Source organism: Endocarpon pusillum (assembly GCF_000464535.1).
Source record: "Endocarpon pusillum Z07020 unplaced genomic scaffold scaffold7319, whole genome shotgun sequence".
In the NCBI taxonomy this organism is placed as follows: Eukaryota; Fungi; Ascomycota; class Eurotiomycetes; order Verrucariales; family Verrucariaceae; genus Endocarpon; species Endocarpon pusillum.
This window is the reverse complement of record NW_006916647.1, coordinates 37,963-49,481: the sequence shown is the minus strand read 5'-3', so window position 1 is coordinate 49,481 and position 11,519 is coordinate 37,963. Positions and strand designations below refer to the sequence as shown.

General features: G+C 49.5%; 1 protein-coding gene across 1 annotated transcript; it reads left to right on the top strand.

The window, feature by feature from the left end:
- Window positions 1-2,183: 2,183 nt before the first annotated feature.
- EPUS_08665 (uncharacterized protein) lies at window positions 2,184-10,287 on the top strand (the record flags this gene model as incomplete). The annotated part of the gene is made up of 2 exons (XM_007807942.1): window positions 2,184-2,310; window positions 2,363-10,287. The coding sequence occupies 2 exons, from the start codon at window positions 2,184-2,186 to the stop codon at window positions 10,285-10,287; spliced, it is 8,052 nt and encodes a 2,683-aa protein (XP_007806133.1).
- Window positions 10,288-11,519: the final 1,232 nt, after the last annotated feature.

Here is an 11,519-nt window from a genome sequence, read left to right as displayed (position 1 = left end):
AGGATGGTACACCAGATACTAAATACGCATTTCCTAATTAGGAAATTAGTATAGCTTCAAAGAGCATAACCAAATGAACAGTGTCCTTGAGTTTCATAGGATTTCAATGGGTTTTCCATAGTAGGTAGTAATTTGTATGAGAAGAGGGAGGAGGCAGTGGTGGGGCACAATGCGGGGTTGAACTCAGACTTTATGTGTAGTACTGTACTGTAAGATGCTACAATAGAGAGAGGGGGGTCCATACTAGCAGCGCAAGGGAAATTAAAAGGTAGTAAAGAGCAGTGCAATGGGGTGAGCCAGCCAGATATGGAGGTAACTTATTACGCGAAACCTGGCCCGAATACTCCCAAGACAAAATCCCGGTATTTGCTATGCATACAAAATGTTCTGCATATGTGGTAAGACATGGATATTACCGCTGCCGAGCTTGATTTATCGAAGCACAGTACTGCTCTATAGTACCCCAATCGAAGAGCCTGGGAGGTGCGGTTGATAGTATGCGTCTGTCTGTCCTTAAGCTGGCGACGTACGCATGCCGCTCTGAGCTCTTCCACACCAAAATTGTGTGCTAGCTAGCTGCTTAGTAGAGCAACATTAATTGACTCCTCTGGTCACGGACCTCGGGTCTTTCTCCACCATGACTTTACATCGTCAGTAGGTTGGATTTGCTGCAGGGCCGGAGGGCCTTCAAGCCATACTAAGAAAAAAGCATTTCCCATATTATTAAATTTTGAGTTTCGCGTTACCAAGTAATATTTATCTGATCTTCCATATACAGAAACTACCTAAAACCTCACTTACTACATCGTCCACAGTCAATACCTCAACCTTGCATCCACAACCCCAGAACAAGGTCCTCCGTTCCCAATTATCTCCCGTAAATCCTTAAACGATAGCCTCCGGCACCATCTCACACCGCAAAATGGCCCCCTTCTCATGCTGACTCTGCATCAGCACCGGCTCAAGCGTCGTCGCCCACGTCCTTAGCACCACGTTGAGATCCCTCGGGAAATGTGCAATCGCCAACTTCATATGCGATATCCACCCCTGTAACGTAGACTTTGTTACAGTGGGTTATGGCTCCGGATGGGTAGCTTCATGATACATGCGCACGCTGGCTGCGGGTTCGGCGGTGGAGAACCAGTAGATGTAGAAAAGCCGAGGGTTGGTAAGGAAGGCACCACAACGTGGAAGGCAGGCCTATTGCCATCACCCTCAAGGAGAGGCAATAGCTTTTCACTTCGATGAATCATCCGGACCCTGAAGGAACTAATTAGTCACTGCTAGCAGCACTCACGCCCGCCATATGCACATCCATGAGAAAACAGAAGCGGGATTGCTCCTTCAACGGGTCTTGGCTGGTGGATGACTGGAAGCCGATCTGATCGGCCCTGTAATTACTGAGCATCACAGCACGCTGGAGAATAGCCCACATAGTAAACATCAATGTTGCCAAACCCGTTGACGTTTCTGCCTTCCTCCAATTGAATCATCCTTCCAACGGGCTACCAGCTGGCGTAGGTGAGCGACAGGAATCCCGAATTACCAGCAGCCCACGTCCTCAAATTGATCTGGATATTTGATGGGAGAAAGCTTGTTGTGATAGGTTCTTAAGTGCCTCATTTGGTACGGAGATGTGGTATGGTTTTGGCGTCAGGATTTGCTTCTCTCAATCTTGTTAGTGTTCGGGTACTGTCTATAGGGTCATCCCAATGTGGCAATACCATTCACTGAGCACTCCAAGACAGTGCTGGACTGGTGCAACCCTTCTCGTACTGACGCAGCTGGTCTGTAGACACCATGATGAAGTTTATGACCCTGAGAGACGCCATCTGCATGGGAATTTGGACTCCGCATTTGTAGGTAGTGCTGATCAAATGCTTTGGTCTTTACCCAGTGAGACGGATGCCTTAAAAATTAGTTTGTCATGAATATAGGGTCCTATGGGTGAGCTGCGTCTAATTCCAACACGAATACCTACCATCTCATATTGCCATCACTCAAAACGCCCTGCAGATTGCGCTTGGCATCATACCGCGAAATCTTGGCAGCAGCGCAGGCATAAGTTTTGTATTACAGAAAAAATGGCCGGCGCACGAAGCTCACCACAATAAATGGACAGGCTGGTCGGGTCTTTTCTTTGCCTTTGATACTCACTCCAAATATGGTCTCAGTCATTGGTGATGGAGAACGGAATCACAAATGCAGCTAAAAGTGCTGAAGACAGCCTACATATCGCCCTCACAAGTGGTTCTACCAAATATCGCACACATGTCCTTAGAAGCTTGCAGCACGATCTGGACAGTGCTGGTCTGTCATACTGGGCATACAGAAACGATGTCTTTGGCTAACCAGTCACCAGATCTTGACTCCGAGGCATTCTACGACAAGTTAAAGGCTCTGCTCCAGACCTATCCTCGATACCAAGACCAGCAGTCACGAGAGGCTGTTCGGGCTTGCTTGACATCCGCACTACGAAATGAATCTTTCAGGCCTGGAGCGTCTCGTCTGATCACAGATTACATTCTTTCCGAGTCCCAAAGGTCAGTCATCGCGCCTACTAATGCATTCGTCTTGCTAGAGTGGTGTGTTCTCGTTCAACAGCAGATTTCGCAGAACCATGTACCTCCCGATACCGTCCTCAACGGCATTACTGTTGCCTCAGCCAGGAGCCTGGAGAAATGCCTTAGACCTCAAGTCAAATCTGGAGTACATCGGTCTGCATTAGTACTTGCTAGACGGGGAGTGCGGAGTGTGTTGAAACCTGAGAGCCTTGGTGGGAAAGTTCTGGCTACCATGGTCCCGAGCCTCATCACCGGCCCAAATGTTGTTATGGAGAACGTTCCATACGTTGGCGTCATAGCTGGGGTTTGTGTGCGGATTCCTCTACGAAAACCCGACCTTCAAGAAAAGGCAAGGGACATTCTTTCTTTCTACGCAAAGATAGTACTTGGTTGTAAGAGTGCCGTCCCAATGCACATCGCAAGTGGTTTACATGATTTCTTTGTGTCTTTTGTTTCCATAGAGGACATTGCCGAAATCGTCATTCCACCACTCGAAAAGGCTGTTTTACGTTCCCCAGAAGTCGTCCTGAGCGGCCTTGTTTCATCTTTCGTTGAGTCTCTGCCTTCAACTTTCGATCTCTCGAAGCCTGTTTCTGCGAATCTGCTTCAACCCCTTCTTTCCAGTCTGAGGTCTACAAACGGTGCTATCAGGGATGGTGCTGTTGAAGCATTTTCAGTCCTCGTCAACCGGTGTAAAGACGTCAGTGAGCTGACAAAGATTGCCGAGAACGTTCTGGCTTCCTTGAAATCATCAAAAACTTCTACTCCCGAAGTGCGGAGCCTGTTAGCACGATTTCTCATGTCAATACCTCCAGCCTCTAAGACTTCTCACTCAATCGTACTTGGTGTGGCGCCCATAGCTGCCAAGGAAGCCAATGAAAACGCTCTCGAATATCAAGCAGCGGCTCTATGCAAGCACCTTCCCGTACTGCTCTGCAACGGTTCCCACGTGGAGCAGTCCGTCTACGATACAATTTCTAAAGGATACCGAGACAAACGCGCGGGCGTAAGGAAGACTTGGTATTTGAAGATCAGTGAAGTTTTCTGGGATGTCGGGCCGCTGCTTCCAACAGAGGCTCCTTCTGCAGCCTTCCTCAAATCCTTCTCTAGTGAAATGCTCCAGGCATTTGATGAGGTTTGCTCCAATCCCATGGCGAGTCTACAAAGTGGTCAAGCTTCTGCTGCTTTCATATTAGTAGCCATGGTCGGAAGTGGCAAATGGGACAGCAAGATGAGTTCTTCATTGAAAAGAGATCGGATCGTGGCCCGGTCTCTACTCATTTCACCAAAGCCGTCTTTTATGCTTAACAGCAAGATCATCACGCGGCTTACCTCACCCAGTGAGATGTCGTGGGCAGTGCGTGCGTTGACGAGCATGGGGTCTGGGCTAGCTGCTGAAAGTCGAGCGACCAGATCGGCATGGGCACAAAGTCTTATCTACTTTCTTGTTGCAGCGGATGTGCCTACTTCTGTTCGCCGGGCTACTCGCGAGGCGATTGCAGCGCACTACCTACACTATCCCCTACCTATCGCGGAAAGTATCTTACTTGGACTGTGGGATTGGCTCTACTCATTGCATCGAAACGAGAGGGAGTCTTTTGCTGTCGCATCTAGAACAGGCACCGAACGTCTTCATACCGCTTTGAGTTGTGTCAACGTCACCAAAACTATATGTGAGGAGAACAATCGACTAGTTCCTGTGAGCGCAATCAAGACTCAACTCGTGCAATCGCTTGTATTGTGTCGCGATGAATTAATAGCAGGAAGCAATTGGATTGAGACCTGCCTCAAAGCCGGCATTGATCCAGGGGCGCTTGCGGCGGAACAGGCTGACCAACTGATGGACCAGGTGCTTGTGCACAGTAAAACTGGAATCACAACCGGCAATCCACTACTCCATGTGGCCGCATGTAAAGCCGCAGCTGACCTTGCATTCGTTGCGCCTGCCACCATCATCCCAATACTTCTGGACCGGATTGCGGAAGATCTCGATCCCTCGCAATTCCAGGATCTTGGTCCGTTAGATGCTGCCATTGCTCGGGCTCCTGAAGGTGTGGTTTTTGTGGATGTTCTGGCCCAAAACGCCCAAAACGAGGTGGGAAGCAAAGGCCTTAAAGATCATGATATCCTGAAATGGGAGGCGGATCTGAGGTCCCATCTAGCGCAGAAGAAGGGCCAGCCAAAGAAGCTCACCGCAGATCAACAAGCCAAAGTCGATGCGCAGTTGGCACGAGAATCCGCAACCCGCAAAAATGTTTTTCGGGTACAGCAGAACCTCCGTCGTGGCGCAAGACTTGTACAAGCTTTGGCAGAGGGTCCTCCAACAGATGCTGGTACCTGGATGACAAGGTGCATCGGCACATTGTTGGATGCTCTGCAGGCGGGTGCTGCCCTATTCATTGATGAGGAGCTGGCCTCGGCCTATCTGACTTGCTCGACTAAAATTTCGCCTCGGCTAGGCACTCTTGCTAAATTTGTCGGTGTGGCAACATTACGTGCTATTGGAAATGCTCGACTGTCACCAGATTATGAGCTTGAGCCGCTTGGTGAATTGGTCACAAGGGTTCTGTACCGTCTCCGGTTTGCTGCCGAGCAGCGACCGTTTGACACAGTCACATTAAGCTATACCCTGCCATTGATCTTTACTGTTCTTGATAAAGGATCTGTCGGGTGCCCACCAGGAGACGATGCTGACACCCAGGTGTTGCTCGGCCTTGAGTTTCTTACCTTCCACATGGGCTCATGCTCCGAGTTGCATTTACCACGAGATCAAATACTTCGTTACTTGATATCGGCCATGCAGAAATATACCCAGCACTACAGACTGCTCAAAGATGCCTTGGTGGATCTTTGCTCTAGCATCTCTGATAACATCCAACAGACTGAGATAGAGGTGCTTTTGGAGGGTGTCACATCTGCAGAAGCGCCAATTCGGAGCGCGGTATTGCAAGCCATTCACGCCGAAATCGACCTGACAAATCTGGAGTCATCCAAGGAGGTATGGCTCGTTTGCCATGATGCAGATGAGGATATTGCAGAACTTGCGACTGTCGTGTGGGAAGAAAATGGCCTTTCAGAGGAGAAAAGTCTTGTGTTTGACAGTATGGAATATCTTAGCAATCCAGATCGTCATCTGAGAAGCAGTGCAGCTAGAGCGTTAGCAGGAGCTATCGCTACGAATCCACTAACATTCTCCTCTGCTCTACAGCGTCTGGAGGAAACATATGTTCAGGCTGCGCTTCCAGTCATGCCAAAACGTGACAAGTACGGCATGCTACTGAAAGGTAACACGGACGATCCTTGGGAACTTAGAAGCGGCATTGGCATGGCATTTCGGGAAATGCATTCGGTGTTCACCAAGGACTCGCTGGTTCCGTTTCTGCAGTTTCTCATCAAAGAGGGACCTCTAGCCGATAGAAATTCCTCAGTTCGCAGTGAAATGCTAGACGCTGGATCTACTCTGGTCTCCACTAGAGGAAAGGAGTCTCTTGAACCACTCATGGAACTGTGCAACACCACACTAGACGCACCAGATCAGGGTACAAACGAGTCTGATTGGGTCAATGAAGCTGTTATTATCCTCTATGGATCACTTGCTCGTCATCTCCCGCCAGGTGATGGACGCATCAAAGCAGTCATCTCACAACTGCTAGCATCATTGTCCACTCCCTCAGAACCTGTGCAATTGGCTGTCTCTGGCTGTCTTCCCCCCTTGGTACGCCTGGTCGCTTCTGAGGTTTCGTCGTACGTTGAATCGCTTCTCAAACAACTATTTGAAAGCAAGCAATATGCTTCTCGACGAGGTGCGGCCTACGGGATTGCCGGATTGGTTAGAGGAAGAGGCATAGCGTCGCTCCGTCAGTACCGAATCATGACTGCTCTACAAGGTGCCGCAGAGAACAAGAAGAGCCCTGACCAACGACAAGGAGCGATGTTTGCATACGAATTGCTGTCTCTGAGTCTAGGTAGAACGTTTGAGCCATACATAATCGAAGTCCTTCCTCAGCTGCTATCATGTTTCAGCGACGCGAATGCCACCGTGCGTGAGGCATGTCTAGACACCGCCAAAACATGTTTTGCCAGCTTGAGCTCTTTCGGAGTCAAGCAAGTTCTTCCGAGACTGCTTGAAGGCCTGGGTGACTCGCAATGGCGGACCAAGAAAGGCGCTTGTGATCTCCTTGGTGCAATGGCGTACCTTGATCCTCAACAACTGGCTATGAGCCTTCCCGATATCATCCCTCCTTTGGCAGCGGTACTCAACGATAGCCATAAAGAGGTACGTCTTTCCGCGAATCGCAGTCTTCAACGATTTGGGGAAGTCATTACCAATCCAGAAGTTAAGGGCCGCGTCGATATTCTCCTGAAAGCACTCAGTGACCCTACCAAACATACAGAGGAAGCCCTTGATGGTCTGATCAAGGTATCGTTCGTGCACTACCTGGATGCTCCGTCACTAGCTCTAGTGGTTCGAATCCTGGAAAGAGGTCTTGGTGACCGATCATCTACAAAACGGAAGTCTGCTCAAATCATCGGTAGTCTTGCGCACTTGACTGAGCGGAAAGACTTGGTCACACATCTACCGATCCTCGTTACAGGTCTCAGATTAGCAGCGGTTGATCCGGTCCCAGCGACGCGCGCTACAGCATCGAAAGCACTGGGCAGCCTCGTTGAGAAACTTGGTGAAGATGCTCTTCCTGATCTCATACCCAGTCTTATGGCGTCTTTGAGGACTGATACTGGAGCGGGCGACCGTCTAGGGTCGGCCCAGGCTCTCAGTGAAGTCCTTGCTGGACTTGGGACAGCCAGACTCGAGGAGACAATGCCTACAATCCTGCAAAATGTGGCCAGCAACAAGCCAACCGTGCGCGAGGGTTTTATGACACTGTTTATCTTCCTTCCCGCTTGCTTTGGTAACAGTTTTGCATCGTACCTGAGCCAGATCATTCCTTCAATCCTTGGGGGTCTAGCGGACGAGTTAGAGGCTATTCGGGACATCGCATTGAGAGCTGGCCGTCTTCTGGTTAAGAACTTCTCTACCAAAGCAATTGACTTACTCTTGCCGGAGCTACAGCGTGGCTTGGCCGATGACAACCATCGTATTAGGCTCAGCTCCGTTGAGCTTGTAGGCGACTTACTCTTCAATCTCACCGGTATCAACAGCAAGACAGACGCTGATGAGGAAGAAGACGATGGAGCAGCTCAAGCTGGGCAGTCTCTGCTGGAAGCTCTGGGAGAAGACAAACGGAACAAAGTTTTATCGTCTCTGTACATATGCCGATGCGATACTTCGGGGTTGGTTCGAACTGCTGCTGTTGCGGTATGGAAGGCGCTGGTTGCCACGCCACGGACTTTGCGAGAATTGGTGCCTACGTTGACTCAGATGATCATCTCTCGCCTAGCAAGTCCAAACGCCGAATCGAGAGTTATTGCGGGTAATGCACTTGGCGAGGTGATCAGGAAGGCTGGAGAAGGGGTATTGGCAGCTTTGCTACCTTCTCTGGAAGAGGGCCTTCGTACATCAACTGATGCAGACACAAGGCAAGGCATATGCACGGCTCTTCGAGAAATTATCATCTCTGCATCTCCTGACGCCCTTGAAGATTATGAGAAGAAGCTTGTTTCGATCCTTCGAATCTCTCTGGTCGATTCCGACAGCGAGGTTAGAGAAGCTGCAGCTGAAGCATTCGACAGCTTTCAACAGGTCTTTGGGAAGAGAGCGGTCGATCATGTTCTGCCATATCTTCTCAACCTTCTGAGAGATTCCGACGAGGCCAGCAATGCTCTGTCCGCGCTACTGACATTGCTCACCGAAACGACACGGGCGAATATGATACTGCCCAATCTCATTCCGACCCTGCTGTCACCTCCCATCACCACCTTCAATGCCAAAGCGCTTGCTTCATTGGCTGAAGTCGGAGGTCCGTCGATGCACCGAAGACTTCCCTCCATCCTCAACAACCTTGCAGACGGGATCACTTCGAAGAGCACCGATGCAGAGCTGAGGGTTGAATTGAACTCCGCGTTTGATGCCGTTCTCTGTTCCGTCGACGAGTACGATGGCTTGAACACTGCAATGAGCGTTGTTTTGGCGATGATTAAGCATGACGATCATCAGAGACGGGCTGTCGCCGCCTCGCATCTTGCGGTATTCTTCTCTTCTGCGACCGTCGACTATTCACGCTACAATCAAGACCTTATTCGAGTCCTCCTCATCTCCTTCGACGACCGCGACAGCGAGGTGGTCAAAGCTGCCTGGACAGCTATGAATCAGCTGACGGCCCGTTTACGGAAGGAAGAAATGGAGGCACTGGTGATCTCAACCCGCCAAATTTTGCTGCAGGTCGGCGTTGCTGGTTCCAACCTACCAGGATTTGCTCTTCCCAAGGGCATCCTCCCGGTACTTCAGATCTTCCTCCAAGGCTTGATGAATGGCACGGTCGATCAGCGAACGCAATCGGCCTTGGCCATATCCGACATAATCGACAGAAGCAGTGCAGAATCGCTCAAACCTTTTGTCACCCAGATCACCGGTCCGTTGATCCGGGTTGTTTCTGAGAGGTCTGTGGAAGTGAAATGTGCCATTTTATACACATTGAACCAGTTGCTCGAGAAGATTCCCACCTTCCTAAAACCTTTCCTACCACAACTGCAGCGGACTTTCACCAAATCGCTGGCAGATCCTTCAAGCGAAAATCTCAGACTTCGCGCCACGAAAGCTCTCAGTACACTCATCGCACTAACGCCTCGAGTCGATCCTTTGATCGCAGAACTGGTGACCGGATCCAAAACCTCAGATTCGGGAGTGAGGAATGCCATGCTAAAAGCACTGCAAGAGGTCGTATCGAAGGTCGGATCCAACATGAGCGACAACTCCAAAGATGCAATCTTGAGCCTCATCGATGCCACCCATGAAGGCCCGGACGACGCCATGTCGGTCACCAACTCCCGCCTTTTAGGTGCTTTGGTCCGAGTCCTCCCTCGCGACAGCGCCACATCCCTCATCAAAAGCCGTGTCCTCACTCACCCAATAACAAACGCCTCAATCCTCGCCCTCAACGCCGTTCTACTCGAATGTCCAGCATCCCTAACCAAGGACTTCCTTCCCGAAACCTGTACCGCGATAACCCACGGCCTCACCAACAAAAGCACCTTCATCCAAAAGAACGGCGTCCTCGCAGCGGGCAAATTCCTGCTCGCCGAAGGCGTCATGCCGAATTCCGAATCCAATCCCGAAATCATCCAACCTCTCCTCACCTCCTTAGCCGTCACCGCCCAACCAGGCACAGACATCGACACGCGCCGCCTCTCCCTCGTCGTCATGCGCACCGTCTCGCGCAAGCACCCGCAATCCATCCGCCCTTACCTGCCACAGCTCGCCCCCGCCGTCTTCGCCGGCGTCCGCGACGCGGTCATCCCCGTCAAACTGGCGGCGGAAGCGGCCTTCTTGCAGCTCTTCTCGGTCGTCGAAGACGAGGGGGCGGTATTTGAGGAGTACATGAAGAGCGCGGAGGGGGGCAAGGGGTTGTTGAATACCACGACGCAGCGGAGCATGCAGGATTATTTCAAGAGGGTTGCCTTGAGGTTGGGGGTCCAGGCGAGGGAGAGGAGGGAGGCCGAGGGCCATGCTGGCGGGTTGGGCCTGGCGAGTGATGAGCTCGAGGATGAGAGGGAGCTTTGGAGTGTGGGACGGGTGGAGGTGGGTGGCGGGGAGGAGGCGTTTTGAGATTTTCATACGAAAGTAAGATAGGGCGGGTTAGGTAACTTGACTTAAAGGGAAAGGGGGGGGAAGAAGGAAGTGTGGCATTGATGAAGTACCCCGACATGTTCTGCTGTCTAACTAGTTTGGTTAGGTGGCATGGACGTTGATGCCTAACAGAAAAAATGAAGTACCCGCGGCTTCACGCTTTAAATTATTTCTTCTTCTTCCTCTTTCTGCAAAGTCGGACTCCTGCTGGCCGTCCCTACGAGAAAGAAAGCGTTGCACTTTTGCTGGTCGTGAAAGTCAAGACGTTCGTTCGTTCGATAAAACTATACATTTCAATGCAAGTCTGGCTGGCGAATGTGATTCGATTCCTACATGCGGTTGGGACCAATAGGGGAAAATATCTGATTAACTGTCGATTCAATACAGGAGGCAAGTTGGCTGCTCCTTGTCTGACTCGGCAGGAGGTTAAGGTGACGGATACGGGCGACAGTGTCCGATTTCACTTTCACTGACACGATCGCGTCCCCCGGCGAAACGGTTTTATGGTAGCTTGCTGTTTCTTTGCCTTGGAAATAAAAGAAAAGAAAAGAAAAGAAAAGAAAAGAAAAGAAAAGAAAAGAAAAGAAAAGAAAAGAAAAGAAAAGAAAAGAAAAGAAAAGAAAAGAAAAGAAAAGAAAAGAAAAGAAAAGAAAAGAAAAGAAAAGAAAAGAAAAGAAAAGAAAAGAAAAGAAAAGAAAAGAAAAGAAAAGAAAAGAAAAGAAAAGAAAAGAAAAGAAAAGAAAAGAAAAGAAAAGAAAAGAAAAGAAAAGAAAAGAAAAGAAAAGAAAAGAAAAGAAAAGAAAAGAAAAGAAAAGAAAAGAAAAGAAAAGAAAAGAAAAGAAAAGAAAAGAAAAGAAAAGAAAAGAAAAGAAAAGAAAAGAAAAGAAAAGAAAAGAAAAGAAAAGAAAAGAAAAGAAAAGAAAAGAAAAGAAAAGAAAAGAAAAGAAAAGAGCACTGGGGTGAGTTTGCTGATGTTTGAAAGGAAGATGCTGGAAGCACCGTATCTGAATATTGAGATGTGGTGGTGCATTTCGTATGTATAGATATGTAGATGTATGTATGCTCCCTACCTAGAAAAGAGCCTTAAGTATGTCAACAATCGTCGGTGTGCAGTACTTTCCCACCCTTTTTGCTGGACGACTTGACTAATCCCAGGGCTGACGAAAGAAGGATGAAGCGTAGTGCGGTTTTCCGGGCTTTCCAATCCGTAC